The sequence below is a fragment of the Neocloeon triangulifer genome, unplaced genomic scaffold, assembly GCF_031216515.1.
Source record: "Neocloeon triangulifer isolate White Clay Creek 2 clone unplaced genomic scaffold, ASM3121651v1 ptg000001l, whole genome shotgun sequence".
Taxonomy (NCBI): Eukaryota; Metazoa; Arthropoda; class Insecta; order Ephemeroptera; family Baetidae; genus Neocloeon; species Neocloeon triangulifer.
This window is the reverse complement of record NW_026775544.1, coordinates 7,821,876-7,849,384: the sequence shown is the minus strand read 5'-3', so window position 1 is coordinate 7,849,384 and position 27,509 is coordinate 7,821,876. Positions and strand designations below refer to the sequence as shown.

At 40.0% G+C, this 27,509-nt stretch overlaps 5 protein-coding genes across 5 annotated transcripts in view; 3 read left to right on the top strand and 2 right to left on the bottom strand.

Annotated features, from left to right (window-relative positions):
• Positions 1 to 18: 18 nt before the first annotated feature.
• Positions 19 to 5,556, top strand: LOC132197750 (intraflagellar transport protein 122 homolog). The gene is made up of 25 exons (XM_059621309.1): positions 19 to 147; positions 501 to 598; positions 663 to 772; positions 823 to 943; positions 1,001 to 1,291; positions 1,351 to 1,642; positions 1,702 to 1,790; positions 1,852 to 1,960; positions 2,023 to 2,166; positions 2,230 to 2,367; positions 2,426 to 2,590; positions 2,648 to 2,767; positions 2,826 to 2,944; positions 3,004 to 3,157; positions 3,207 to 3,368; positions 3,417 to 3,574; positions 3,622 to 3,896; positions 3,955 to 4,099; positions 4,158 to 4,251; positions 4,306 to 4,406; positions 4,485 to 4,593; positions 4,650 to 4,818; positions 4,878 to 5,071; positions 5,128 to 5,295; positions 5,362 to 5,556. The coding sequence occupies exons 2-25, from the start codon at positions 537 to 539 to the stop codon at positions 5,494 to 5,496; spliced, it is 3,624 nt and encodes a 1,207-aa protein (XP_059477292.1). The 5' UTR covers positions 19 to 147; positions 501 to 536; the 3' UTR covers positions 5,497 to 5,556.
• Positions 5,557 to 5,995: 439 nt separating this feature from the next.
• LOC132198909 (trans-Golgi network integral membrane protein 2-like) lies at positions 5,996 to 8,536 on the top strand. The gene is made up of 7 exons (XM_059623210.1): positions 5,996 to 6,221; positions 6,284 to 6,436; positions 6,549 to 6,993; positions 7,120 to 7,524; positions 7,743 to 7,805; positions 7,872 to 8,011; positions 8,065 to 8,536. The coding sequence occupies exons 2-7, from the start codon at positions 6,287 to 6,289 to the stop codon at positions 8,212 to 8,214; spliced, it is 1,353 nt and encodes a 450-aa protein (XP_059479193.1). The 5' UTR covers positions 5,996 to 6,221; positions 6,284 to 6,286; the 3' UTR covers positions 8,215 to 8,536.
• A 37-nt stretch (positions 8,537 to 8,573) lies between these two features.
• Positions 8,574 to 11,056, bottom strand: LOC132198923 (acyl-CoA Delta(11) desaturase-like). Its single transcript, XM_059623236.1, has 6 exons — positions 10,702 to 11,056; positions 9,861 to 10,124; positions 9,663 to 9,793; positions 9,407 to 9,612; positions 9,130 to 9,315; positions 8,574 to 9,072 (listed from the first exon to the last, which is right to left on the bottom strand). Exons 2-6 carry the CDS (start codon positions 10,117 to 10,119, stop codon positions 8,703 to 8,705), a joined length of 1,152 nt encoding a protein of 383 aa, XP_059479219.1. The 5' UTR covers positions 10,120 to 10,124; positions 10,702 to 11,056; the 3' UTR covers positions 8,574 to 8,702.
• A 229-nt stretch (positions 11,057 to 11,285) lies between these two features.
• The window catches only part of LOC132198899 (uncharacterized), a 40,146-nt gene continuing 23,922 nt past the window's right edge, over positions 11,286 to 27,509 (bottom strand). The window contains exons 2-5 of the mRNA XM_059623183.1: positions 18,164 to 18,532; positions 15,501 to 17,071; positions 13,943 to 14,825; positions 11,286 to 13,612 (exon numbers count right to left, since the gene is read on the bottom strand). Of these exons, the coding sequence (XP_059479166.1) occupies positions 12,734 to 13,612; positions 13,943 to 14,825; positions 15,501 to 17,071; positions 18,164 to 18,532 (3,702 nt within the window). The 3' untranslated portion in view covers positions 11,286 to 12,733. The remainder of the gene's footprint in view (positions 13,613 to 13,942; positions 14,826 to 15,500; positions 17,072 to 18,163; positions 18,533 to 27,509) is intronic.
• On the top strand, positions 19,587 to 26,692 carry LOC132198904 (uncharacterized). Its single transcript, XM_059623198.1, has 11 exons — positions 19,587 to 19,985; positions 20,046 to 20,627; positions 20,685 to 20,922; positions 20,979 to 21,883; positions 21,943 to 22,512; positions 22,579 to 22,813; positions 22,875 to 23,127; positions 24,855 to 24,939; positions 25,001 to 25,588; positions 25,674 to 25,908; positions 25,969 to 26,692. The coding sequence occupies exons 4-11, from the start codon at positions 21,779 to 21,781 to the stop codon at positions 26,238 to 26,240; spliced, it is 2,343 nt and encodes a 780-aa protein (XP_059479181.1). The 5' UTR covers positions 19,587 to 19,985; positions 20,046 to 20,627; positions 20,685 to 20,922; positions 20,979 to 21,778; the 3' UTR covers positions 26,241 to 26,692.

Below are 27,509 nucleotides of genomic sequence, written 5' to 3'. Positions count from 1 at the left end.
GAGTGCAGATAATCTGCAGCTTGATCTGCAGACACGTACCTGCTGCGGGAAAAATTTGAATCCATGAAAATATTTCGTCGAAGCTCAGGGCTCTTCCCCTTTGATTGTTTACATTTTCAGGTTCTGCTCGAAGCGCAATAATGAATGGTAATTTACCGTCTCGTTGGTCTTTTTCTCACCACGCAAGAACCTCTTGAGTGACTTTTTAATTGGTTGTCATTATCCTGGTTGATCTTGCGTTATTACTTTCCTGTCGAACTCGACTGTGATCAATGTATTTGCGTCAACAATAATTATGTAGCATATGACACAAGCAGGTCCTGCACAGCTCTTGCAATGTATAAAAATTATGATAAGCAACCAAAACTTTGATACCTCAATTCTCAATATATTTTTAAATGAAATAACGTACAAATCAATGTTAGTTGTTATGCTCAAAATTTATTTATGTATGTACTACATAATACGTATTACACTTATTAATAAATTCCAAATTACAGATATTGAGCTTCTACAAAGCCTGCGTTAAACAATAAATGATGAGGACTGTACCAACATGGGTTGATAAGGTCCAAGACCATGATAAAGTTGAACAATGGTAATAAAATAATTTTATTTTTATTTTGCTTTCATAAAAATGTCCAAATTTTTAATTTTTACAGTGTCTACGACCTATGCTTCAGCCCTGATGGAGCGCAACTGATTGTTGCAGCAGGTCAAAGGGTTTTAGTTTATGACGCAAATGATGGATCCCTAATTCAGCCTCTTAAAGGTAATAAAAAGTCTGAATGCTGCAAGTATTTTCTATCTGGTTCATTTCAGGACACAAAGATAATGTTTACTGTGTAAACTACGCTAAAGATGGCAAAAGATTTGCATCAGGTAGCTCGGACAAAAGTGTTATTATTTGGACAAACAAATTGGAGGGTATTTTGAAATACACGTAATATAAATATTTTTAAATTATAATTTAAGATTTAATTGCTTCTATAAATTGCAGGCATAGTGATGCTATCCAGTGCTTAGCGTACAACCCTGTTTCACATCAGCTTGCTAGCTGTGCCATCAGCGACTTTGGTTTGTGGGCTCCGCAGCAAAAAGCTGTCCAGAAGCATAAATCTAATGCCAGAATAAATGCCTGTGCCTGGTCTAACGATGGCCAAATTTTGGCTCTCGGACTGGCTAGCGGTTGCGTTTCGTTGAGAAGCAAAACTGGAGAAGAGAAAAGTCGGCTAGAGCGTCCTGGACTTTTCCAATCTCCAATATGGGGACTTGCTTTCAACCCTGCAAAGTAAGTTTTTTTTAATAAGTTTTTTGAAAGACGACTTAATTTTTTTGTCTCAATTAAAGAGATGAAGGCTGTGACACTCTTTGTGTTGCTGATTGGAGCCAAACTTTGTCATTCTACTCACCGGAAAACAAGAAAGAGGATGTTTTTTCATACAAATCAGTTGGAAAGGAGCGCAATCTTGGATTTGATCCTTTATCCATCAGCTATTTTAACCAAGGTCAATATCTCCTCGTGTCTGGATCGGGTGGTAATTGCATCCTTATGACCAGAGACGGCGTACGACTTGGGGTAATTGGTCAGCAAGATACTTGGGTGTGGGGAGTTGCAGCTAGACCAAACACAAGTTATGTGGTAATTTTTCTTGATTTGTATTTAAGGCCAAATTTTAAATACGTTTTTTTTTAAAACAGGCCATTGGTTGCAATGATGGGACCATAGCTTATTACCAGCTTGTATTTAGTACTGTCCATGGTTTATATAAGGAGAGATATGCGTACAGGTATGTTAAAAAAAAACATACATAACAAGACAAGTATAATTTTGAAACATTTATTCTGCAGAGAAAACATGACAGACGTAATTATACAGCATTTGCTGACAGACCAAAAAGTTAGAATTAAATGTCGGGAACTAATCAAGAAGATAGCGATATACAAACATCGATTAGCTGTAAGTAGATAGCAATGATTTAAAGAGAATGTAATGAGAAGTTTTTTATTTATTTATGTTAGGTGCAATTGCCAGAAAGAATAATTATTTACGAGCTCTATTCTGGTGACTCAAATGGAATGCATTATCGTGTCAAAGAAAAAATCAACCACAAGTTTGTTTGCAATTTGTTGGTTGTTTGTACTGATCATCTTGTGCTATGCCAGGTATGGAGAAAGATAAAAGGTTATTTGTCCTCCCTTGACTTGTGCTGATAAATTAATTTACAGGAGCGGAGACTTCAATGCCTGAACCTGCAAGGTGCAGTGGTTCGAGAATGGGTCATGGACTCGCTAATCAGATACATCAAAGTTGTTGGAGGTCCGCCTGGAAAGGAAGGGCTTCTTCTGGGACTAAAAAATGGGGAGGTGAAAAATCGATAAATTTTTCTTGACCTTAAATATAATACTATTTTTTAAATGTTAGGTTTTTAAAATTTTCATCGACAACCCCTTTCCTATAAGCCTTCTCAAGGTTGGATCCCCGATACGTTGCCTTGATTTGAGTGCCTCAAGGAAAAAACTAGCTGTTGTTGACGAAAACAGCCAGTGCTTAGTTTATGATATCCAAACTTCAGATATGCTGTACCAGGTATGTCTTGAAGTTGAATAAGAAATTTCCGTTAACAGTTTTTAATTTTTACTTTAGCAACCCAATGCTAACTCTGTTGCATGGAATTCACATTTTGAAGATATGCTGTGCTTCTCTGGAAATAATTTACTTAGTATCAAAGTGGGAGACTTTCCCGTCCACCAGCAGAAACTTTCAGTAAGTAAAGCTATTTTTCAAGGTGAGTTTTATTTTGTAAATGAAAATAATTTTCCAGGGGTTTGTCGTGGGACTTTGTGGATCGAAAATTTTTTGTCTGCACATAGCGACTATGTCGACCATTGAAGTACCTCTATCTGCACCCATGTACCAATATTTAGAGAAGAAAATGTTCAGGTTCAAAAATCAATTAATATATTGCTTAAATCTATAACGAGTATGCTGTTAATGAGAAGAGAAGCGTATCAGGTTGCCTGTCTTGGAGTGACCGAGGGAGACTGGGAGAGCTTGGCTCATGCAGCTCTTGACCACCTGGACTTGAGCATAGCTCGTTTGGCATTTATAAGAATCAAGGATATCAATTATTTGCAATTGATCTTTGAAATTGAGGTACAGAGAAATAATAAATGTCTTGCAATATTTTTATGTTAAATCTTAGGAGCGTCAGAAGAAAGGAGAAAATGAGCATGAAGTTTTCTTAGCTGATGTTCTAGCGTTTAGGGGCCAGTTCAAAGAAGCAGCTCGACTGTATAAAAACGAAAGGCAGCCCAAAAAGGCTCTTGAAATGTTCACCGATCTTAGAATGTTCCATCTGGCTCAGGTAAATCTTTTAAAAATAGTATGACAAACATTCAACTTTTCATTTTAGGAATATCTTGGTTCTGAAGAGAGTGCAACTTTGACTAAGAAAAAAGCAGACTGGGCAAGAAGCATCAACGAGCCTCGAGCCGCTGCAGAAATGTATTTGTCTGCTGGAGAAACTTTAAAAGCCATCGACATCATTGCCGAAAATGGGTGGATAGACATGTAAGTAAATCTATCACATTTATTTTACTTAATTTAAATCCTGGTAGGCTGCTTGACGTTGGCAGAAAACTTGGAAAAGCTGAGGTTGAAGAAATGGCCAGGTTGGCAGATCACCTAAGTGCTTTAGGTCATTTGCCTTCTGCAGCTGACATGTACAGAAAATTGGGTGACATGATGAGTGTTGTCAAATTATATGTGCAAGCCAAAGAGTGGCGTGAGGCCTTTTCCCTTGCTGAGCAGCATCCAAATCTGCGAGACCTTGTTTATGTGCCTTATGCACAATGGCTTGCAGAGAATGACCACTTTCTACTGGCTCAAAAAGGTTCTATTCATTTAAGTATTGCAGTTTTGCATGTTAGATATGAATTGAAAAATTTCAGCGTTCCATAAAGCTGGAAGGCCACAAGAAGCGCTAAAGGTTTTGAAACAGCTCACAGACAATGCAATTAATGAAAAACGTTTTGACGATGCTGGTTATTACAATTGGGTTTTATCAATGCAGTATTTGGACATGGCAAGAGAAATGTATAGCTAAATTTTTAAAGCTAGTAGTTTTTTTTAACTATTTTTCACTCTATATCAGGCCAGAAGAACAGGAGAAGTTCATAATAAAATTTATGGAATGTCAAAGAGATGCTTCCATTTATTACGCGTACCATGGAATTCAAAGATATACTGTATAACATTTTTAATGTTTTAAAGACAATATTTAAGTATTTGCTGATTTCTAGGACGAACCATTTACGTCATACATGCCTGAAGCTTTGTTCAATATAGCAAGATTTTTGCTTCATGAGATCAAGGATTCTCGTCCAAAGGGTGTCCTCCAATTGTATCCTCTTCTATTTTTTTTTTTTTTTTTTTGCAATAGCTTCTTAGTTACTTTTAACTTTCCTTAATTATATTCCAGTTGTATTCTATACACATTGGCTAGACAAGGCCGAAATTTAGGTGCAAACAAATTGGCGCAGCAAGTTTTAACACAAATGCAAAAAATGAGGATTCCTGTTCGATTTCAAGTAAAAAAAAATTAGCACACAGTGGGAGCATTGAATAAAAAAAATTGTATCCCTAGGAAAGTGTTGAGTCAACCGCATTGGCTATTCGAGCATTACCGTTTACTGACAACGAAGATCTTCAGCCCATGTGTTACAGGTGCTCGAGTTACAACCCACTGCTTACAAATTACAGCAACAATTGTGCTAATTGTTTTCAACCATGGGTATTCTCCTTTGTCTCATTTGGTAAAGCGGTATCATTGTCTCTTCAATATTTATCAATGCTAATTACTTTTCTTTTGCAGAAACTCTCCCTCTTGTTGAGTTTCGCCTGGAGGCTGGTATAAGTGATGATGAGGCGGTGAGGCTTCTACAATTGTCCAATGATTCGAAACAAAATTCTGCTTGGAAAGAAGCCCATGAAGGAGAAGCAGAAGTTCTGACTTTTGACGAAGCAGCCACTCACGATCCTTTCACATCTCCAACACTGAATTTTGATGCAAGTTGTCTCATTTTACCTTGTGATATTGATCATTGAATATTTTTTTAAAACAGGATCTCAATGAATTCAGCACCTCTTTAATCACTTTGAACAGAGAACACCTTCGGGCCTTGGAACCGAATGAAGTTATAATTATGAAATGGGCCCCACCTCTGAGATTCCAGTACTTCAGGAACTTGTTGCCAGACGTTCCAGTGGCCCATTGCCAAAGTTGCAATAAAGTATATTTTTTATAATATCTATTTTTGGATCGACTTAATTCTTATAATATTATTTTTATATTTTAGATTTTCCATGTCGATGATTTTGAATTGCAAACGCTGCAGAAAGGACACTGCCCATTCTGTCGCACACCGCCTCCAAATCTTAAGTCTAGTAAAACTGATGACCTAGAATCATTTTTGTCAAGTGACCTCTGTTAAATAATAAATGAATGTCGACAAATGTTGACGATTTCATCAATTTTATATCATGTATTTCATTAATTTAATTATGGAATATTTAATTTTTTGTTTAAAATCTAATTAAAATAAGTGATTTTGATATGTGAAATAAATTTGAAACAAAAAAAAATATATATATTTCCTATCTTTTGCATTTATTCTTAAATTTTATACCTGTCCTGCTGCTTCAAAGGCCACGTGTTTTTAGCGCTTTGGTTCAATTCAAATGAGAGTTAAAAAAACTTTCATGGAGTGTTTACAGAGGAGACATATATCAGTTCAGTTACTTTAAGTTTTATTATGTTTTTGTAAACACTTTCATGTAATTATAAGCTAGTATACTAAAAAATAATATTTTTAAATTTTATTAAAATTTTAAGAAAACATCCTCATTTTTTTCATTTAGATCTTCCTAATTATCTAAGACTCCGTTATTATTGCGTTCAGGTTTAGGTCAATGTCAGCTGTTCTTAGTTGTGCGTTGTGCTTTCTTTTTCGCGTTTGTCGATTCTACGAGTGCACGAAATTGTAATCTGCCAAGAGTGCCAAGTTGCGGTTAGTTTCAGTTTACATTGCTCTTGATTTAATTCTCTCGGAGGGCAGGAACAGAGCAAATGGTGAAGTTTTCGCGATAATAGAGGCACTGAGGAAGGAGGAAGAAGTCTCAATTTGAGGACGGCTAGGAGGAAAACGTTTCTTAATATGTACTATATACACAATTTCTACATTTTTGGGGATAACTTAATGCCATGTTCAATATCCACAGAAAATGGATGCGTCAAAGGGCATTTTACTGTTCAGCCTGGTGCTGAGCGTGGCCTCGGGTCCTGTTCAGAAGACTTCCAGCAGTCAGACCATCATTGGTCTTATAGCCAAGGACACCCCGAATTGCAATTTTCCACCGAAGGAAATGCTTATGGTGAGTTTCTTGTCATGTGCAAATAATTTATAACATTTTTCCTCTGGATAAATTATGTATTCAGGACATTTAGGTGAATTTTAATTGACTTTATCTGCCTCTACATTTTTAGGATAATAGCAAACTGGGACCTCTGAGAACATGCCGTATGGAATTTGAAGAAGATCTAGTGACTGAGAATCAAACTCTAGAATTTGCCCAAATCAATCCCAACTACCTTCTCTGCATGGGCGTTTACGACCTCTCTGTACATGTTTGCAAATCTGATGTTATTGATTCAAATGCTATTCCTGCAACACCAGAGGAATTCATCAGTTTTTTCAAGGATGAGGATCATTTAGAGTTAACCTGTGGAGAACTTTTGAAACCAGACCCACTTGGCCCAGCCAATAATGTTTCGACTCACTGGGTCAAGATTCTGAATGGCTTGTTGGAAAAGGAGGAGGATTGCCAGAATCTGTGCAAACCAAAATTTGGAAAGGAGCATGTCAACCCTCTTTGTAATATACTTTCCTGGGGCAGGAAAAATCTAGCCAAAGAAGCTGCCGATAATGAAGGTGCAAATTTTAAAACATTTTTTTTCTCACTTTTTCTTACATTGTTTAATGACTCTGTTAAAAACGGGAAATTCCCATTTTACTTAGGCAAGCAGTAATTTTGTTTTTACTTGATGATATTTTTAGATGCTATGGCGGACGAAAGCCTTACCCCAAACGGAGCTGCAAAGTATGATAACTCCGGACCAGCACTAAAACCTAGTTCTAGCAGCGCAAGCAGCAAAGCTGTTTCACAGTCTATGTTAAGCAAAAGCTCCTCTTCGCTTTCCTCCTCTTCTTCGCCAGCCATGGTTGCCGTCAAGACCTCTACATCCGCGGTTAAAAATGTCACAAGCTCTGATAATAAATCTGCTGCCAGCTCAACTATGAAGGCAACCAGCGCTCAAGCCAGCTCGACGGCTTTAAATGTTAATAACCTGGAACCTGATTCACAAAAAGAGAAGATCACAAGTACTCCTGCCAAGGATGTGCTATCATCTATGGCCAATCTTGATAGCACCAATTATAATGGAAATCAAGACGACGGAGATGGTATTTGATTTATTCATAATTATTTTTAAATTCTTTAACAGAAGCACAATTTTTTTTCTTCTTTGCGCAAATTTATTTTACGGAAAGGACTATCATTTTTTTATGTTTTATCTATCACAATGAGTTTTTATTTCTTTTTTTGAAACCACTTGACATTATGGTTTGCAAGAAAATTTTATTTCCTGCACCTGACACACTTGTTCTCTCTTGTGTTGAAGATTTTGAAGGTGCTGGGTTTGACGATAATTCTCCTAAAGTTATGCCTCATGACACTCCGGAAGGTATTCAATAATAAAATTTAAACCCATTTTGATCATAAATATAATTTTCTGTATTAAAAATTGAAGCTGGCCCTCAGATGCCCAGCAATGATTTTTTTGCCCAAAATGACCGAGGCCCGGAAACTGAATCCAACTTTTCATCATATCTTTTGACGGTGGCCATTATTAGTGTTGTCTGCTACTTGTTGTTCCACAACAAGCAAAAGGTAAAGTCAAAATTAAATATACATACTTATTATATAATTGTGAAATTATGTAGATTCTTGCTCTCCTGTTGGAAGGACGGAGGAATAATTCTGGCTCAAGAAGGAGACCGAACTCGTCCAACTACAGAAAGTTGGACACTAATTTGGAGGAAGCCATCACATCTCCCGCACCGCAAAGCACCAATTCACATGTCATCTATTGATCAAAGACTGCTGTGTATGATGCCATTCAGTTTGCTTCAGACTCTTCCGCCCTGATATTTACTAAGGTTTGTGTTTCTCTGCTGCACTTTTTTGTTTTATGCCGTACGAATCTTCTGTGATTAGAAATATTTAAACTTAGGATAACTGAATGAAACGACAATGCTTTTATGTTCAATTATCTTCAAAATAATCAACTGCCCATTAAGTTTGAATTTGGGTGGATATTTATTTGCGCTTAATTGAGAATTTTATCACGTTAACAAATACTTAATCATTTAAGCAATTTATGTGTAATGAATAAATCTTGATTTAAACTCTCTATTTCCCTGTTTTTCGAATATGAAATTTCACAAAGAGATAATTTTTGAATAAGACTTTATTTATTAAGCTCAAAGTTGCATTTTACAAAACATTAATATCACCATATTCTTGCAGAGTTGCAACTTCCAATATTACTCTTATTGATTAATAATTTATCAATACATAATCAAGCTCTGTGCCGAGCAGTAGTTCCGTTTGTCGTCACAACTGGGTTGTTGTTAATCGAGGCAACCTCGTCGGGATGAGGTTCGGCCTCCTCTATGTGGTCATGGCACTCTTTCTTATTGTGGAATCCATGTATGTCCGATCCGTCTCCGGTCCTCTTTATTCTGCGGTGGATCATGTCATTTGAGGCAAACTTCAGATCCCACGCCCAGCCAATCCTAGCGAAAAACTCGATGATCTGAGTTGTCCAGCTGTAGTGCACGGCCAGTTCGGCCGCCCTGTAGTCCCAGGGAAAGGCGTGATGGTAGTTGTGCCAGCCCTCGCCAAAGGACCACATACCCACCCACTTGTTCTCTCTAGGCATGATCGTTCTAAAGTTTTGATATTCAAATTGCAAAAATAGTTAAATAGAAATAATGAAATCTCACTCGTCATAAGGTTTAGTTCCCCACAAATGGGCAGCGCTGTTTACTGTCCAGGTCAGGTTAAGCACAATGATGCTCCTCACAAAGTAAACGGTGAAGAGCGAGTCAAGCCAGTACTCATTCCAGAAGTAGATGGGAACAATCACGGGCAGGAAAATGGCGAAAATAACGTAGAGCTTTTTGTAGTGTCTGGAAACGTTTTAATTTAAAACTTTAATTAGCGGACATTCTTTTGAGTCTTCGACGTAAAAAGAAAAACAAGTAGCCCAATCGCACTTACTCTTTTTGGAACATAAGAATGGGGTCGGCCTCGAGGTCACTCATGTCAATGGTCGCTCCTTTGATCTTGATGAGAGGGTGCTTTTTCATGGCCAGCCAACCAATGTGCGAGTACCAGAAACCTCGGCGCGCGTTGTGAGGGTCAGCGTTCGTGTCGCTGTACTTGTGGTGCAGCCGATGGTCTCGCACCCAAATATACATGCAGTTCTGAAAAATTATTATTATATTCAATTTTTTTTTTTAAGATTTTTGTATACCTGTCCAGCAACTGTTTGCCAAAAGAGGAGGAGAGATTTAAGCCGCCAGTCGGCTTTGAATGCTTTGTGTGAGTAGAATCTATGCGCGCCGATTAGCACGCCCTCGGCGCTAAAGAAACCGACAAAAAATGCTGAAATCGCAAAATTTTTATATCACACGTCTGTGAGAAAGAAGGAAAAAAAATGTTTTTTTCTTACCCCAAAACATGGTTTTCCACTGCGTGAGAGGGCAAATGTTGAAAATGGTGCCGAGACATCGGACACCGCCGATGAAGAAGAGCACGTGCAAGATTACAAATCCTATGGTATTGAACCAGACAATCTCGCCGGAGTAGTCGGCCAGGAGCTCTTCTGCTTCCTTCTTTTTCAGTTCCTCTTTGGAGGGCAGACGAGGTTCTGTTGTGCCCTCGGGAGGAGCCACCAAGGGCCCGTTGGCCGTGTGTGGTGAAGGTGGCATGGGATCTGTCGGACAAAAAGGCTTATCAGTTGAAGCGAACGGCGAAATTGAATTTGAGTGGGGCCGGCCGATGACTCTCACCGTGTCACCTCGGCAACAAAAATAAGCACGAAATTTGCATAAATTTGAGCGCATCGTCCTGCCATTGTCCTTGAAGGTGTGAACGAAATTTGATTTCCCATGACTCATTATTATAGGATCACGCGTTATTCTAGTGGTTGCCGAAAAGTTATGTAATGAAATTACTGTAATTTTAAGTGAACTAATAAAATTTCTGGATATTTTAGTTCTTCTTAGTTTTGCTGGTTTATTTTCTGATTTTATTAAATAAGCAAATTTTTTTTTAATTTTGTAGTTCTTATATCGTCCGGATTGAATTTTAATCAATTTTTATAAATTAAATTTATTGAAGTGAATCCAGGATATAACATTATATAACCAGCTGAAATTTCAGCAAAACTCTACATTTAAAAAAGACTTGTACCAAAATTAGAAAATAAATTTTTTATTTCAGATTTTTTTTCAATACATGTCAAAAATTTTTGTTTTTCTATCAATTTTTCACTGTTGTTTTGAACTCACCTTCTTTTTATGAGATCCAGATGATGAAAGGGGTCCGAAATTTCGGATTTCGCACCTTCGCGAAACCTCTCTCAGCGGATATATTCCAATTTGAACTCCCTATGGGCTTATCTTTCCTGTCGCACCAACACACTAGTAGAAGAATGGGCAAGGGGAGGTCTCCGATGGTTTTTATAAGCGACTCCACGATTGTGGGTCACCATTGACGAAACTGATTCACAATGCAGTGGTTCCCATAGATTTTCTCACCACTCTAGGCAATAATTCCAGAGTGACCAGAAAATTCTTGATTGCAAACGTGCCTCAACACATGCGTCGCATGCAGCTTGTTTAATTCAACTATAATTAATCAGCAGTAATGTAATAAAGCGCCGGTGAAGTGCCAATTTGTTGACAGGACGCTTTTAATATATGACTTCCTTGCACTTTTGCCTCTTCAACTAATTTTTCCTGTTACGTAATTATTGCCAACACTCTCTTTTCTTATATAACTTTTATGTTTTGTTATGTAACTTTTCTGTTGTACAGTTCTACTTATTTTGCATAAAAATAAAGCAGGAGACATTAATTGAAACAACACTGGATTAACAATTGAAAACGTCTTTTTTATTTACATTAAAAATTGTAACATGGCATCTTTGGACCAAAAGAGACAAAGTTATATTCACGAGATGCAATGAATGCAAGTACAATATTAATGCAAAATTTTTGTATCTCAAAACAATGCTTTTGTTTCCTTTTACAGTAAAAGGTATTGCCTTATAAAAAGGTAATTATGTTGGAATGGGAGCAATTTTTTTTTTTCATTTCTTTACTCTGAAATATTATATAACCATCCATTTGACATAACATTCTCATTTTTTCCTACAGCTTAACAGAGCTGGCGTATTGGCTTTGATGATCTGGAAACTAAAAGTTACACACCATCCGCATTCCTTTTTGCGTGATTTCCGCTGAGTCTGATAAATTGCAAGCATGTATTATTTTGCCAACAAATCAAAAGTAAAAGCATTTTTATACCCCGCGGCGCATTATTTTTTCCCGCTCTGTTCATTTTGTCGAGCAGAGGTCTGTGCCGGCAGCATTTTTCTCTCTATGCTAAAACAAATAAGGTTCACACAAATGTGTTTTTCAGTACATTTACATATACATTTAATTATATTATATTTTTTGCAAGGACGATGGAAAACAACAACACAGCCACGAAGAATATGTGTTTATATGTGCTTATCTTTTTTTATAAGTTTTAATAAATTTTACGTCATTCATCAAATCAACATCCTTGTCAATTATGAGTAAAATGCAAATAATCCAAAACGCCTAATCTCATTTAATCAGTGAGTCAATAATTTTGAGTATTTCGTTTGCATTAATTATTTACTTTGATAACAACGTTCCAACGCATTGCATGGCTTAAAATTAAAAGCATACAAAAGTAGAAAACTTGACTATACTTTTGTTCACTCTTTGTAAATGTTTAAAAATTATTTATTTCTGGCAGCCCACATTGCTTGAGCAGCAGGGCCCTTGTCAAAGCGCCATCGAGCTATTTCTAACGCATAAGACGCAAAATTTTAGAGTTTAGGTTGATAAAATTTGTTTTATTTTTTTTCGCAGAGGAGAGTGTATTTAGAATTTGGGACGAGTTATACATTAAAAGGATACACAGAGAAGCACAAAAAGGCTCTGGCTATTTTGATAATCTAAGTGGACACTTCTTTACTATTTAATTGGATAAGGGCGATTTTTAAGGAGCACTGATAACTTCGATTTTCCCGCACACACGCCAAGCTGTTTATTCATAGATCATATCAGGGCAATGAGTTACACATACGTCTCAGTTACGCACATATTATTCTCATTAACATTTATGAATTTATAATCACCGCTCTAGCCACTGCATTGCACACTTTCCCGACAAAACCTCAAAAAATGGGGGGAGAGTTGTTCATGCAAATAATATTGCAAATATACTCAGCTATACAATTACATTCGCAACAGGTCGCAGACAAATACATCGGCTGATAAAATCTTAATCTTTTAACGACGTGAATCTCCTTATTCTCCCCCTAATTTTGTGATTTTTCACGACCCGTTGGATCCTGAGGTTGCAACCTGCGCCCCCGAGGTAAGTCACCTCTGCTTTGGCCCCTTCTTGCACCGCATCAATCATCGCTTTCACTGAATCGACACTCACGTCCTGAGCACTGATTCTCAGGGTGGCGCCGGCAAATCGGTCTCGGACCGCTCTGCCAAAGGTGGCCGCCTGATGGGGCTGCAGGGTCACCCCTTCGATGGCCAGCCAGGTGAGCAAACCCAAGCTGGCAACCGCCGTCTGCAAAAAGCAGTGTTCGATCGAGTTCTTGCTTCCGTCCACCATAATCACACCGTCGGCCCTGAGGTGGCTCAACGAGCACAGCCTGAGGGACCTGCCCACAGACCTGAGCGACCTCTCGGGCTCCTCGAGTTTGACCCGCCAGCCGCCGATTCGTAGCGATTGCAAAGATCGGAAATTCTGCGACAGTGTCAAGAAAAAGTGCACTAGGGTTTTGTCGTCGACAAATTCCTCCTTGTCAGGGTCGTCCCTGGCGCCTGGTTGGTCGAGGCTCAGGTCCAGTTCGCTGAGCCGAGTGAAGCCTCGTAGGAAGGGTAAAATGTGCGGACCGCGCAGCACGACGTGGTCGTTGACTGCGACGGCAAAGCCAGCCAGTCTCAAAAACGCAACGCTCGAAGCGTTGAACTCGGGCAAAGACGAGAGAAGCTCGGCTCGGACCTCGTAGTCGTCTCGTTTGCCGAGTCGGGCAAGGCGACCTTCCACGCAGGTGATATGAATTCGGCAGTGTGAGAGCACTATGTCTCTTAAATCTGTTGATCGCAGAAAGCTTGTCAAGGCAGTCAAAGTAACATCCTCCTGAAATAACAATGGAAAATGTTTTAATTATGTTAAAAAACAGTAAATCAAAAATTGACAGCAAAGGAAATTTTTATTCAAATTTCATTCTTATCTTTGAATTAATTTTATTAGATAATGATTTAAAAAAAGGGTAATTTCCATGGGTACCTTGATAAGATTGGGGAATAATCGCATAAACCTGACCCATTGAATTAGAATAAAAAAAACAAAAACAACAACAACAAGGAATAAGAATAAAGTTTAAACTTAAAAGATAAATCGCAGATCCCTCAATTTATTCCCTTCCAACGCACGTAAACCTCAAAGTAGCTTCAATAAATCTCTCACCTCCACTCTAAAAGTCCATCCATCGAGCCCCAGCAGTCGCAACGACGGGCTCCTAGAGAGTGCGTGGCACAGGAGCTGCGTCGGCGCATCCATGAAGACGATTCTCGGAGAGGCCAAGTCGAGCAGCTGCAGTGCCGGTGACTCGGGCAGCGCCAAAATCACAGGCAGCACTTCGCCCAAGCGCGAGGTCCCCTCGAGCCTCAACGCGGCCAAAGACCGCGACTTTCGCACCGTGTCCCCAAGGCAGAGTGCGTCGTCGGCCCCCAAGGCACATTTGCTGACGTTGAGGGCGCGAACGCAGACATTGGGGTCTTTGGCCGACTCGAAGATCGCGTGGAATCCAGACGCCGTGCGGTGCTCGAGGGACTCGCAGACGACAGGGGGGCAGTACTTTTGGAAAAGGGCCGAGTCGGAGAGGCGTTTGTCGTCCTTGGGGGTGCCGGGGGCCCTCGGGAGGGTGGCGGCCGTGCTGCGCGAGAGGCTGTGGTATGTGTGCGAGCGCGGCAGAGAAAAGTAGCTGCTGCTTTTGGGCGAGCCGGCGGCGCCTTTGGGCCGCTCGGTGGAGCCGCTGCTGCTGCCGACGCTGGCCCCACTCGACGATGGAGGGTCATCACGCACTAATGCGCCCCAAGAGCCACTCAAGTTGAGAGCGAGAAGGGGTCGCACCCTCATGAGACTGGCCAGCGCTCGCAAACCGTCTGCGCCGCAGCCCAGGTGCGGCAGGTGAAGCACCGACACGGACGGCGCCTCCTCCAGGGCGGCGCACAGCTGCACCAGTTGCAACGAGTTCAGACTCAGATCGAGCACCAGTTTGCTCAGCCGGGGACAACTGATCTCGCCTTGCGATAGGCATGCTGACAGCGAGTTCACTAACGGTTGAAATCTGCAACAACAAAAAAATTAATTTTTTAATTTTCTATTTTCAATATTTTTATTTTTTATGAAATTAAAATTTTAAAGACTGAACAGCACCTAAGTTATTTTCTTTTGAAGTAAAAATTAGGATTTTAAAGAAGAAAAAAAATATTTTTTTAAGAGGTTTTTTCCGTGGATTTACTGAAACTGTGCGAGAAACACTTGGCTTTAAAGAATGGAATATACAAACCAAAATTTTGACTTTTAATTGAGAAATTAATTTTTAAAAATCCACGGAAAAAACCTCTTTAAAAATTAACCCCTGAAACTGCTTTACACTTTACAACACAAACAAAACACTACTCTACACTAATTTGAACAGAAAAAACACATGCACACTAACAATTATCTGAGAAAGAAAAAAATAGGTGAAATTAGTATTTTTATTTGGCAAGTTCGTTCTTTTTTTTTGTGGAAATGAAATATTACTGTAGGGTTGCACTGAAAATATAAAATACAAAATTCTAATTGTTTGAATTTGGAAAATTAAGTTAAAAATTATTCCATGTTTAAATAAATAAATATTTTACATTATTTTATAATTAAAAAAGATAAAAAAAATTTGGTTTATTATGCAAACGTTCATTATTTGTCGCGTGCATTTCATTTTATTTCATTGTAAAATGATACAAAGATGTTTTACCTGTCAGGTGGGCTTTCATCAACGCAAGTGATGACCAACTCGAACGTCTGCAGTCTAGGTTTTGGAACAGTGAGCGCCACGTATTTGGACATTCTGATCACTTGGTTTGCCGAAAGTTCGTGTCCCAAGAGGGACGAAATGCGCACAGCCTTGACACTCTCATTTTCAGCGAGGGCGCAGAAAAACTTGTCGAGTGCGTCGGGGTTGACGCCCTCCGTCTGCACGGTGAGCTCGAGCGCTTGCAGAGGGCACGCGGGGCTGCTGAGCACCAGGCCCCAGCCGAGCAGCTCGCCGGTGTTGGTGTGCACGACCTGGGCCCCCGAGTTGCCCACGCCTGTGCACCGCAGCAGGCGGCAAACGGCGGCCACGTTCGCGTCGCCGGGGCCGCACGCGCGCAAAAGGGTGAAGAGCACCTTGATGCTGACGTCCAGCGGGCACAGCTGCTCAAAGACGAGGAACCCTTTGCGGCCGAGCAACCCCATCAGGATGCGCGGAATCAGACTCGGCGTGTCCGGATGCAGGAAGCCCGGAATCTCCTCCATCTCGCGCTGCAGAATGTTGGAGTAGTGCACGATGGAGGAGACGTAATACGCGGCCAAGTACTCGCTGAACGAGGGGTGGATCACGTGGTACGTCTCGCCCTTGCGCGTGCCCCTGCTGAACTGCAGCCCCCTGGTCAGGAAGCCCAGGTCGGCCACCTCCAGGCCTCGGCACACGATTTTGATGTCCGTGTCCAGGTAGACGAAGCAGCCGTTGTTGATCCCCGACAGGGCCAGTTTGCCAAACTCGGCCAGCAGCTTCTTGCAGTGCGTGGGCAGTTCGTTGCCCTCGGTCGGACTTTGACCTCTGCGGGCCAGGCACCTGCTCACCATGCACTTGAACATTTCGTTGTAGATTTCGTGGATGGGCGCGTTCGGCGACGGCAGCGTGCCCGACCCCTCTTCGAACATGATGCACAGCAAAATCCAGCCCAGGGGCCACGTGGCCAGGTCGCGCAGGGGGTTGCTCTCTTCGCCAAGTGCGTCCAGGAACCTGGAGGCGCCGTCCGGGATGCGTTTGCCCAGGAAGTACTGCTGCGTGAGTCTGGCGACGTGGTTCAGTTGGAGGCCGGTGAGCAGCACCCGGCGTTGGACGAAGGGCGCCAGCGAGTTTGCCCGTCGGCCAGGGCACAGGGTGATCACGACTCGCGCTTCCGGCAGGAGGCGACCTTCGAGCAGGTCGGTCGCCTCGCCGGGCAGCAGCTCGTCGTCGTAGTCGCCGTCAATGACGATCATCAGTTTCTCCTCCAGGGCGCCGAGACGGCGCCACACCCTGGAGAAACTGTCCTTGCCGTTGCCGAGAGCCGCTCGCGGGAAAAGCGACTTGCCGATGAACTGACTCAGACTCTGGCCAGAGGCGCGCAGCTCGCGCAAGGGGATGAGGAGGGCGATGCTGATGGCGTTGCTCAGCCAAGGGTCCGAGTGGGTGGCCCACGAGTGCAGCAGACGCAGGGCTAGGCTGGTTTTGCCGCTTCCGGGCAGACCTTCGATCAGGACGCGACGAGGTGCCTCTAGGAGGATGCCTTCGTCCATCTGCAACATATATTTTTTCAAAATTTGCATTACATAAAAATGAATGCAAGGCGAAAGGGATTAATTGGATTATTTAATTTTAACTCTGCAATAATTTTCACACTGGTTTTAATTTTGTACTATATTTGGTACTAATAAATAAATAGGCAGGAATAAGTTTTCATTTTTTAAAGAACAAAATTATTTAAAAATTTAGGAAAATGCTACATCTAGTCTAAAAATTATTTCTTGATTTATAATTCAAATGAAAAAAAAATTTTGAATTCGAGTGCGTGTTGACTAACTTTATTTCATTTAAGAAAATTTACACTTTTGATTTGAAGAAGGAGGCAGGCTTGCATTTTAACTTGGTAAAAAATTTCATTGTGAATGAATGAATATAATTATATCAATCCGACCAACAAACAACATTACTGCACTGGGCTGGGTGGGTTGCGTTAACGCCCAACGTTGTCTCCAATTTTCTGATAACAAATTTCCATTTCTAACAATTCCAAAAAATGTGTTGCTCGCAATTTAATTTAATCTCGCTCTCGTGAAGGAAGAGGGGGAGTTATTTTTTCAAGTGCCGTGGGCTGAGCAGTGAGTAAAAAAGGCTTACGGGAGATCGACGCAAACAACGTTTATATGAATAATAACACAAAATATTTCACGAGAGAGTGAGAGAGGAGGCAACAGCACGCACAACAAAGTGGCATGATAAAATATTCACCACCTTGGCGACTTCCCAATGCACCTGTGGCGTGAGCGTCTGCGACTCTCGGTCAGTCTGCCGCAAAATCAATACCGCAATCTCTCTTTCCGCTACCGTCCTCCTTTTACGATCTCTTTTTATTTTATTTTACGACCAAAATTAAATGCAAACATTTTGCGAAAGTTGCAATTCTATTATTAAATTTACGGCTCTTGTTCCAACAGTCGTGTATCATTTTAATTAAATTTAACAACGCGGCCCACGTTATCCGCGTCACCCCCCAGGCGAAACCTCTTCACGTGGAATCCGCTCGTTTTTTTTCTTTCGTTCTTTCATCTTTTGCACGTGTGCGGTTTGAAAAGGTGTGGGAGAGTGGAAAGCGCCAAATAAGGATTTACCCGCAGTGCAGTCAGCAATTGATCCATCCTCATGGTTGCCGACTCTCCGGGAGCGACGAGTCGGAGCGCCGGCTGGAACGACGCAGGACTGAGAGTGCCCGGCGGGAGCTCAGGTGCCCACGCCGGGGGCTGCGGTTGGTCCCGCGAGGCCAGTTCTCTGTAAAGGGCGCGCAGGAACCTCTGCAGGGCGGCCAAAGGGTCCTTCTCCTTGTCAGGGCTGTTCCCCCGCCGAGCGTTCGCCCTTAGGGTGGAAATGTAGTGGGGCTGAGGGGGCGGCGGGGGCACCCCGTCCAAGCTGCCTGGCGAGGGCGACCTTTGCTGGAGCCGCGTCATCGCCAAGGGTGGTGCGACCGGACTCACAATTTGATCCTGCAAACAAAATTGGAAAAATTAAGAAAGGATTTTTAAATAATTTGTATTAAAATAAACAAATATTTGGATTTAATTTAATAGTTTTGTGTGTTTAATTGTTTCTAAAATCAGTTTTCATGTTGAATTTTTAATTGAAATAAGACAAATTCGGCATTAAATCCGTTCTTCAAATATTCCAAAAATATATTATGTAAAAAAATTTAAAATTGCCTCATTTAATGAATTTCAAAGACTCATTTTATTGACAAGTTGACGAGCAACGCGCAGGATTTGGTTTTTTGTATTTCATCAGGCGAGCGTTGCAAACCAGTCTGCGCCGCGAGTGGAAGACAAAAGAGAGATATTTTTATATTCATTCATACATATTTTGTGCCCGCGCCTTTGTTTCATTGCGGCAGCCTGGCCGCCATAGGTCGTCGCCGCCGCCGCTTCTGGTCTGACAACTTGTGCATCGTCATCAAGCACATTTGCGTGGAAAACTCGTTCGCTCACTCGCAAAAAGGACACTGCTCTCTGACTTTGCGTTTATTTTCCTTTCATTGCAACGAGCACTGATAAAATTTAATTACACTCTTCAGTGTTCTCTTTGTCGGCCGGCTTCCTCAAGTCGCGGAGGTGTTATATTTTGATTTATGACATTTATGCGAAGAAAACATGCACGGACATACCTCCTTAATCATGTGGCACAAGTTTTTATCAAGAAATAAAAAGTGCAAAGATAAACATATTTTTCTAAATTGTCTTGAATAATTTTGTGCTTACATTTAATGTAACTAGTAATATTTGCATAACAAAATTCATACTAAAAAATAAGAAGGAAAGTAACTCCCAGGTTCCGCAAAAAAATTATTGCCTATATTTTCATTAATCATTTCAAATTTTTATTAATAACTTTCATAGCTCGATCAAAATTAAAATTATATTTATTTAATTTTCTTAATTTGGATGAAAATTTAAGGTAAAATATTTAGGTTTCAAATAGATCAATTTTAACGCTTTTATTTGTTCCAGTTTGTCCACCAGAACTTTTTGAACTTTAATTTCTTCCATTAAAAATTAATTTCTTCTGAGGTTTACTGCAGTTAATTATATGTGCGGAAAATGCCACATTAATGCTGAAATAAAAAACGTGCATCACAATTTTTTCAAAATGAAGAAAATATACTTTTATCTCGCAAAGCTTTCTGACAACTTGGAGCCAAAGCAAAAATACTATCAACATTGCGGTTTGGTCGAGTGTTCCGTATGGTTTCCGCTTAGCCTTTTTTTATCATCATCAGGCTGATAAGAAGCCTATAATTTACTATTCTTTTTACTCTCCCTGGCTGACTGGATTCGTATTAAAATAACTGACGATATGCGATGCAGAGGAACAAAAATTTGCTTTATTCTCTTATTGTTCACAAGTTTTGTTTACGTCTCATTTGTTTTAGTTCAGCGCAACGATGATGTGAGTTTTTGTAGTACTTTAATTGAAAATAAAGTGTTCATTCTAATCTTTCCGTTATAGATTCCTCATTCTTTTGAGGATTGCATTAACGAGTGTTTGGTGAAAAATCATGTGGCCAAAAATATAAACGAAGGAATAAAAAAAGATACCATTAATCCGTGGAAGATTTGTCCCGCGCCTGGAGAAGGTCAACAGACATTCGTCACCGCCAAAATACACGGCCGGCTGGGAAACGTGGTTTGGTCCTACTTGACTGTTCTGGCGGCCGCAAAAAGACACAAGCTAAGGCCCGCACTTCAGGAATCAAACATAACTGTTCTGGCTCAATATTTCACAAATACTTCCCTGAAAATTCCGTCCCTGCAGTGGTTAGACAAGCAGTGCAACATGGACGGATGGCTTGAAAACGGTTATAAAAACGATGAAAATGTACTGGGAAGTCGGGAGATCCTTTTCACTAAACTAGAAGCTACCCCAAAGGAGGGCAATAAGTTACTTTTTTTTGGTTACTACGCGACCAACACTGAAGAACTGGTTCCTTATTGGAATGAATTGAAAAATGAGCTAGAACTAAAGGGGGAATACACGGCCGAAGCTTTCAGACGGTTGAAAAATATTATAAAAAAGCACCAAGATAAAGATGTATATAAATTATTTAAAAAAAATTTACACCTTAGTTAATAATGACCAATTTCACAGAAGATAAAAATTGACAGAGTCGAATTTGTTGGTGTTCACGTGCGGCGAACCGATTATGAGAAACACTTTCTAAAAATTTTCCCTGGTTCAGAGATTGCAAGCCCAAAATTTTTCCACAATGCGATGAATTGGATGCGCCAGAAACTAAATAAATGTCTTATTTTTGTGGTGGTCAGCGATGACAATGAATGGGCACAGAAAAACATCGTTGCCAATAGAACTGACACATACTTAGGAGGTTTCCATTATTTGTTTTCCTACAATCAAAACAATTTCTTACAATTATCTTTCAAGGTGATGGTCTTAGTAAGCAGCCAGGTGCCGATTTGGCGCTTCTCGCCGCCTGCAACCACACGATTTTCGCTTATGGCACTTTTGGACTAACAGGCGCCCTCTTAGCAAATAATCCTGGAGGCTACACAATAATTTTTGACCCTCTGAACGGGACCGTGACAAAAGAAATGGAACTCGGTGCCAACTTGCCGAGATGGCGAATCATGGATGGAAATGGAAATTTTAATTATGAAAATTCAGAAATTAAATATAGATACTATTTGTGACCTGTATTTACATAATAATAATTTCACATTAGAATTGAATGAAATAGGCGAAGTTTAAAATTTAATGTTCTATTTTTCCAAATTTCTGATTTATGATAAAAATCGTTTGATTAAGTGAGATAAAGTAAGTGGCTGAAAATTGTTCTCTGCGGCAATTAGAGCCCGTCCTAATCTTGATTTCCCCCAAAAAATTTCCTAAACAATTGCATTTTTTGAAAATTAAAAGAAAAAAATTGGAGTTTGCTTCCACGGCATAGTAATTGCGATCAGCAAGGATCCCAAATTGTGAACATAAAATTGGGACAGATTAAAAAAAATTAAAGGAGTATCAGGTAAAGGAATTTCACTTTCCATTATTTACTAGCAAAGTTTTCAAAGCTGCAACCGAGGCAAATGCAAGAGATTATTCGTTTTGATTGTTTTCCTTACGGCTTCCGCTTAGGCTCGCATTTTTTTATTATCTAAGTAAGTTCTATTTTATTTACCCCTTTCCTCTCTCCGGCATGGCACACTAGCAATACAATTACTGCCAATATGCGTTACAGTGGCACGAAGTATTGTTTTGTTCTTATTATTATCGTATTTTTCATGACAAATGTCTTCTTGTTCGTTTTAATTAGGAATTGGATCGCTTGCGATGTAAGTTTTTTTCAGTGTGTTGATTGAAAATCATAATTTTCATCGTTTCCCCGTTATAGATTCAGCCTTTCTTTGAAGATTGCAGTAGTACTTGTTTGGTTTCAACGGATCGTAAGGCCTCGAAAAATGGTTTCGAATTTCTTGATCCCTGGAAAATTTGTCCTGCGCCAGGCAAAAGTCACATCTTCGTCACCGCACACGTGGACGGTCGCCTGGGAAACGTGGTTTGGTCCTACTTGACTGTTCTGGCGGCCGCAAAAAGACACAATTTAAGGCCCGTCTTTAACGAATCCAGCATAGATGTTTTGGCTAAATATTTCAAAAGATCTTCGCTAAGAATACCATCACTGCAGTGGCTAGATGAGCAGTGCAACTTCGACGGAAAGCTCGAAAATGCTAATCATAATGCATACATTTTACTAAGAAGTCGGAAGGACCTTTTCAGAGAACTGGAAACTTTCCCAAAAGAGAGCAATAAGTTACTTGCTTTTAGTTACTATGTGACCAACACTGAAGAACTGGTTCCCTATTGGAATGAATTGAAATATGAACTAGAACTTGAGGAGGAATACACGGCTGAGGCTTTCAGACGATTGAAAAATATTACAAAAACGCACCAGGATAAAATGGTATTTAATTTTTAATTATTTTTAGCCACTGAAAAAAACTCATATTGTTGCCAATTTAAATTTAAGATGGAAATTGACAAGGTTGAATTTGTCGGAGTCCACGTGCGGCGAACCGATTATATGCGGCACATGGGACTAGTTCACCCCGGTTCAATGGTTGCTAGTCCGAAATTTTTCCACAATGCAATGAATTGGATCAGCCAGAAAGTAAATAAACCTCTGATCTTTGTGGTGGTCAGCGATGACAGTAAATGGGCCCAGGAAAACATAGTTTCCGATAGAAATAACACCTACTTAGGAGGTTTGTTCTAAAATTTTACTTGATTAGCTACTTGCATATAAAACAATAAAAATTCATCTAGGTGATGGTGATAGTGAGCAGCCGGGCGCTGATTTGGCGCTACTCGCCGCCTGCAACCACACGATTTTCGCTTATGGCACTTTTGGACTAACAGGCGCCCTCTTAGCAAATAATCCCAAAGGCTACACAATAATTTTCAACCCTCTGAACGGGACTGTGACAAAAGAAATGGAATTTGGTGCCAACTTGCCGAGGTGGCGAATCATGGATGAAGATGGAAATTTTGATTATGGAAATTCTCATATTATATACAGGTATTATACGAAATAAATTTGTGTAGTAAAAACAATGATTTAAATATTATTTACTATGATTTAGATATGCAAAAGAAAAAAATATACATTTTCTCCATAATTTTAGTTGCAAATTGTGTTTATTGATATATCACAAAGGCAATTGCTGCCCATAACGGGATACATCATTTATACATTCAAAATTATACAAATTCAATACAATTGAGAGAAAAGATGAGAGTTTTACAAACAAAATTTTACATGCGAAATTTCACAAAAAAAATTTCCAATTACAAAATATAAACAAAAGAAAAATAACAATAATCAAGTTCTTTGGACATTTTTCTTTTTTTTTCTGGATGCTGAAAGCTTGCATTTAAATGACTGCCTGATACTTCCAAATGCCGCTTTCTTTGTTCTTTTTTTGCTCTTAATCCTGGCAAAAAACTGCAGCTCATATTATGTTTAGTAAAACAGGCTTTTTCGTCTTTGATTTTCGCCTCGCAATTCAGCTTTTATTATTCCAGATCAGTCCTTTTAAATTCTGTTTTAATTTTTATTTCATTCATTCAGCCTATACTGGTTCAAATATTGCTGCAATAATTTATTTTTTAAAGAGTTAATATTTTCATTTAAACACCAACTTTGCGGCAGTGCATTCCAAAGGCGATAGCTTGTCATTCTGAAAGAGTCATCATTGCAATCAAATGGCGGAAGGAGAAACAATCTGTGTGTTCTAGCAGCTCTGACTTGATAGTCATCGCGCAGCAATAATAATTTCCTTAAATAGGGGGGGCTGTTTTCATATAATATTTTGTGTGTCATCAACAGAGTGTTCAGCTTCATTCGCTCCTCAACTTTCAAAATACCTGCTTTAGCATAAAAAGGGGTTATGCGCTCACTGAAATTTATATCATAGACATATCTCAAACAATTATTTAATGCCACATCTATCCTTTTCAGTCGCTCCTTTCTCACGTCGCAATAAATTATGCTGCAATAATCAACATGGGGCAGAATTAAACTTTTTAAAAGTTGTAGCCTAATTTTTTCAGGGGTTAAAGCACGAAATTTATTAAGATTGTTCAATGTCCCGTACACCTTCTGGCAAACTGAAGAAATCTGTTTGTCCCAACGAAATTCATTATCAAAAAACACTCCCAAATTGTTAAAAGTTTCAACAAATTCGACTTCAGAGTTACCCAAAAACAGCTTTGGCAGGTTGCTAAAATTAATTTTTTGTTTCATGCGAGGCGAATGAATTAACATAGCTTTGGTCTTGCTTGGATTTAAGCGCAGCCCGTGTTTTTCAGACCATTTCAAAACATCCTGTAATATTAAATTCATTATTCCAAAAGCATCGTTCAGCTCACCTACTCCGCACTCAATATATAACTGAACATCTTCTGCATAAATATGATATTTGCATATGTTTTTGAAAATCCTATTAATATCAATCATATAAAGAGAAAACAAAAGCGGGCCAAGAACAGATCCTTGTGGCACACCACAATGTAATTCATTCAATTTAGAGAAACCACCAATTTTAGTTAGCAAATTAATGATTCTGAAGTTTAATAATTGTGTGAGCAACATTAATTTAAATGTTTTGCAGTGATATAAAGCATGCTAAAAACTGTATATTTTGTGCTTGAATGATTAAATAAATCTAATCTAATCAAAGTAACACAAAATTTGTTCCCTTTTCTTATCTTTTGAAAACAATTCATTGCCATTATGCATTGCAGTGGCATGAAGAGTTTCTTTTTCCTCCTAGTTTTTTCAAGTGGTGTTTTCATCTTATTTTTAATCCGAGATTGGAAAGACAATGATGTGAGTTTTCTTCAGTGTGAGGATTGAAAATAAGTTTGTTGTTTTCATTTGTCCGTTGTAGATTCTGATTGCACCACTTGCCGAGGACTACATTAATGGCAGTTTGGTGTTGACGAATCATACGGTTGCAAATAATGTGACCGAAAGCGAAAGTCTTGATCCGTGGAGGATTTGTCCTGCGCCAGGTAAAAGTCAAATCTTCGTCACCGCACACGTGGACGGTCGCCTGGGAAACGTGGTTTGGTCCTACTTGACTGTTCTGGCGGCCGCAAGAAGACACAATCTAAGGCCCGTCTTTAACGAATCCAACATTGAATATTTGGCTAAATATTTCAAAAGATCTTCGCTAAGAATACCATCACTGCAGTGGCTAGATGAGCAGTGCAACATGGGCGGATGGCTCAAAAATACTTTTTATAACGGAAGCATTTTAGGACTCGGCAGTCGGAAGGACCTTTTCAGAGGACTAGAATTCAACCCAAAAGGGCAGGAACATAAATTATTTAATTTTGGTTACTATGTGACCAACACCGAAGAACTGGTTCCTTATTGGAATGAGTTGAAATATGAACTTCAACTAGAGGAAGTATACACGGACAAAGCTTTCAGACGGTTGCAAAATATCACACAAAAGCACCAAGAAAAAATGGTATTTAATTTTGAAATTTCCTATTCGATTGTTATTCATATTTATTTAGAACAATTACTCCCATTAAAGCCGATTTAAATTCAAGATAAACATTGATGAAGTTGAATTTGTCGGGGTCCACGTGCGGCGAACGGACTACATGTCGCACATGGGACTAGTTCACCCCGGAGCAATGGTTGCTAGTCCGAAATTTTTCCACAATGCGATGAATTGGATCAGCCAGAAAGTAAATAAACTTCTGATTTTTGTGGTGGTCAGCGATGAAAACGAATGGGTCCATGAAAATATCGTTGCCGATAGAAATGACACCTACATAGGAGGTATGTTGAAAATTTTCGCTTGATTAGATTAGAGTATAAATATTAAAAAAATTTATTTAGGTGATGGTGATAGTGAGCAGCCGGGCGCCGATTTGGCGCTTCTCGCCGCCTGCAACCACACGATTTTCGCTTATGGAACCTTCGGACTAACAGGCGCCCTCTTAGCAAATAATCCTGGAGGCTACACAATAATTTTCGACCCTCTGAACGGGACCGTGACAAAAGAAATGGAATTCGGTGCCAACTTGCCCAGATGGCGAATCATGGATGAAAGTGGAAATTTTAATTATGAAGATTCTGAAATTAAATATAGATACTATTTGAGACCTTAATTTGGGTTGGCTCATTGCCTTAGTGTTTCTGACTCTTTTTCACATTTGATACATTTTTCAAATATTTATTATATCTATCTGTTTGTATTTTTTAACCGTCGGAGATTATTGGGAATCACGCATCTGTGGCTAAAAGTCAGTTCATTAAGCTCGGCGCAGTTTTTCCACCACCAAAGGCGATACATCCCTTAAAAAAAAAAGTTGGTGAAAAGTTTTTTTGCCACCCGCACATCAGCAGGCTCGGCCTTACTGTAATCATTATGTTGTTATGGGACTTTTGGACCATAAGGACTCGGCCCTCGTACGATTTTGTGACGAGAATTTCTGAATGCGGCAGAGAAAAATAACACGCCGGCGTGGGGCGGCGCAGCACGAGAGCGGCATCGACTTTTTGCCTCCGCGTCTAATTTCTTGCCACACCGCCTACGCCAGACGATAATGCTGCGCTCCGTTTACAAAATATCAAACTAACTTTGCCAGCCAAAAATAAAATATAAAAGTTTGGCTAAAACTGCGTTTAATTGAGTGTGAGGCTGCTTGAAATTCAGACGTGCTTTGACTGAAGTTTTTTTCCATCTTTTTGGCGTATAAAAATTCAGCGGCAAGGAAAGTGCAAATCAAGTCTGCCTGTTTTTCCCCTCGGCTTGCCACTCTGCAAATTCGGGGGAAAGGGCGATAAGGGAACGGGGGTTTTGTGTATTCCAAGCATCGACCCCGTTATTCAATCTTTATCTGCGCCGGTGATAACGTTTGTCCTTTCGCGTGTCGCCCCCGCAAAAAGCGGCCTGCGGTTGATAGGCCATCTTTATGGATCTTGAAAAAGCGGAGCCTTTTTTATACGACCGATTTGGAAAAGAAAGCGGAAAATTCGCGGGGGCTCGCCTAATTCTAATCCATCATGAAATCGAACGCAGTGGCTTGGGACACTCGAGTGTATATTTTTATTTCCCCCTGCTCCGGACGGGGTTGGAAAAATAATGAACGTTCGCTTCATCTGACAGATTATTTGCGAAAATTCAGCGATGGCTCCTTTCTGTCTCGTTAGGGGGAGCGAAGCAAAGAAAGAAAGTTCATTCCGCGACGTCGGCATGACATTCAAGCAGTCTGCGGAGACCATTTCCTCTTTCTCTGCGCGGCTAATTGAGTGTTTCTTTCAGCTCCGGTATCTGCCGAGTTGAAAATGCCCCCGAGTTTTGGTCGTAGGCGCTACATGTATAGAAGATGGAAAGTTATTCGCACGAGAGAGTGTGACTTGAATTCTGATCCGCC

Excerpts from the sequence above, each read along its gene's own strand:
- LOC132197750 (XM_059621309.1), top strand. The coding sequence starts at position 537 with ATGATGAGGACTGTACCAACATGGGTTGATAAGGTCCAAGACCATGAT. Across the intron at positions 2,167-2,229 it reads ATCATCTTGTGCTATGCCAG|GAGCGGAGACTTCAATGCCT; the intron begins GTATGGAGAAAG and ends ATTAATTTACAG. Across the intron at positions 2,768-2,825 it reads TCCACCAGCAGAAACTTTCA|GGGTTTGTCGTGGGACTTTG; the intron begins GTAAGTAAAGCT and ends ATAATTTTCCAG.
- LOC132198909 (XM_059623210.1), top strand. The coding sequence starts at position 6,287 with ATGGATGCGTCAAAGGGCATTTTACTGTTCAGCCTGGTGCTGAGCGTG. Across the intron at positions 7,806-7,871 it reads GCCTCATGACACTCCGGAAG|CTGGCCCTCAGATGCCCAGC; the intron begins GTATTCAATAAT and ends TAAAAATTGAAG. Across the intron at positions 8,012-8,064 it reads TGTTCCACAACAAGCAAAAG|ATTCTTGCTCTCCTGTTGGA; the intron begins GTAAAGTCAAAA and ends GAAATTATGTAG.
- LOC132198923 (XM_059623236.1), bottom strand. The coding sequence starts at position 10,119 with ATGCCACCTTCACCACACACGGCCAACGGGCCCTTGGTGGCTCCTCCC. Across the intron at positions 9,794-9,860 it reads GTGGAAAACCATGTTTTGGG|CATTTTTTGTCGGTTTCTTT; the intron begins GTAAGAAAAAAA and ends TTGCGATTTCAG. Across the intron at positions 9,316-9,406 it reads ATTCTTATGTTCCAAAAAGA|ACACTACAAAAAGCTCTACG; the intron begins GTAAGTGCGATT and ends AAACGTTTCCAG.
- LOC132198904 (XM_059623198.1), top strand. The coding sequence starts at position 21,779 with ATGCGTTACAGTGGCACGAAGTATTGTTTTGTTCTTATTATTATCGTA. Across the intron at positions 21,884-21,942 it reads GGAATTGGATCGCTTGCGAT|ATTCAGCCTTTCTTTGAAGA; the intron begins GTAAGTTTTTTT and ends TCCCCGTTATAG. Across the intron at positions 24,940-25,000 it reads GAGATTGGAAAGACAATGAT|ATTCTGATTGCACCACTTGC; the intron begins GTGAGTTTTCTT and ends TGTCCGTTGTAG.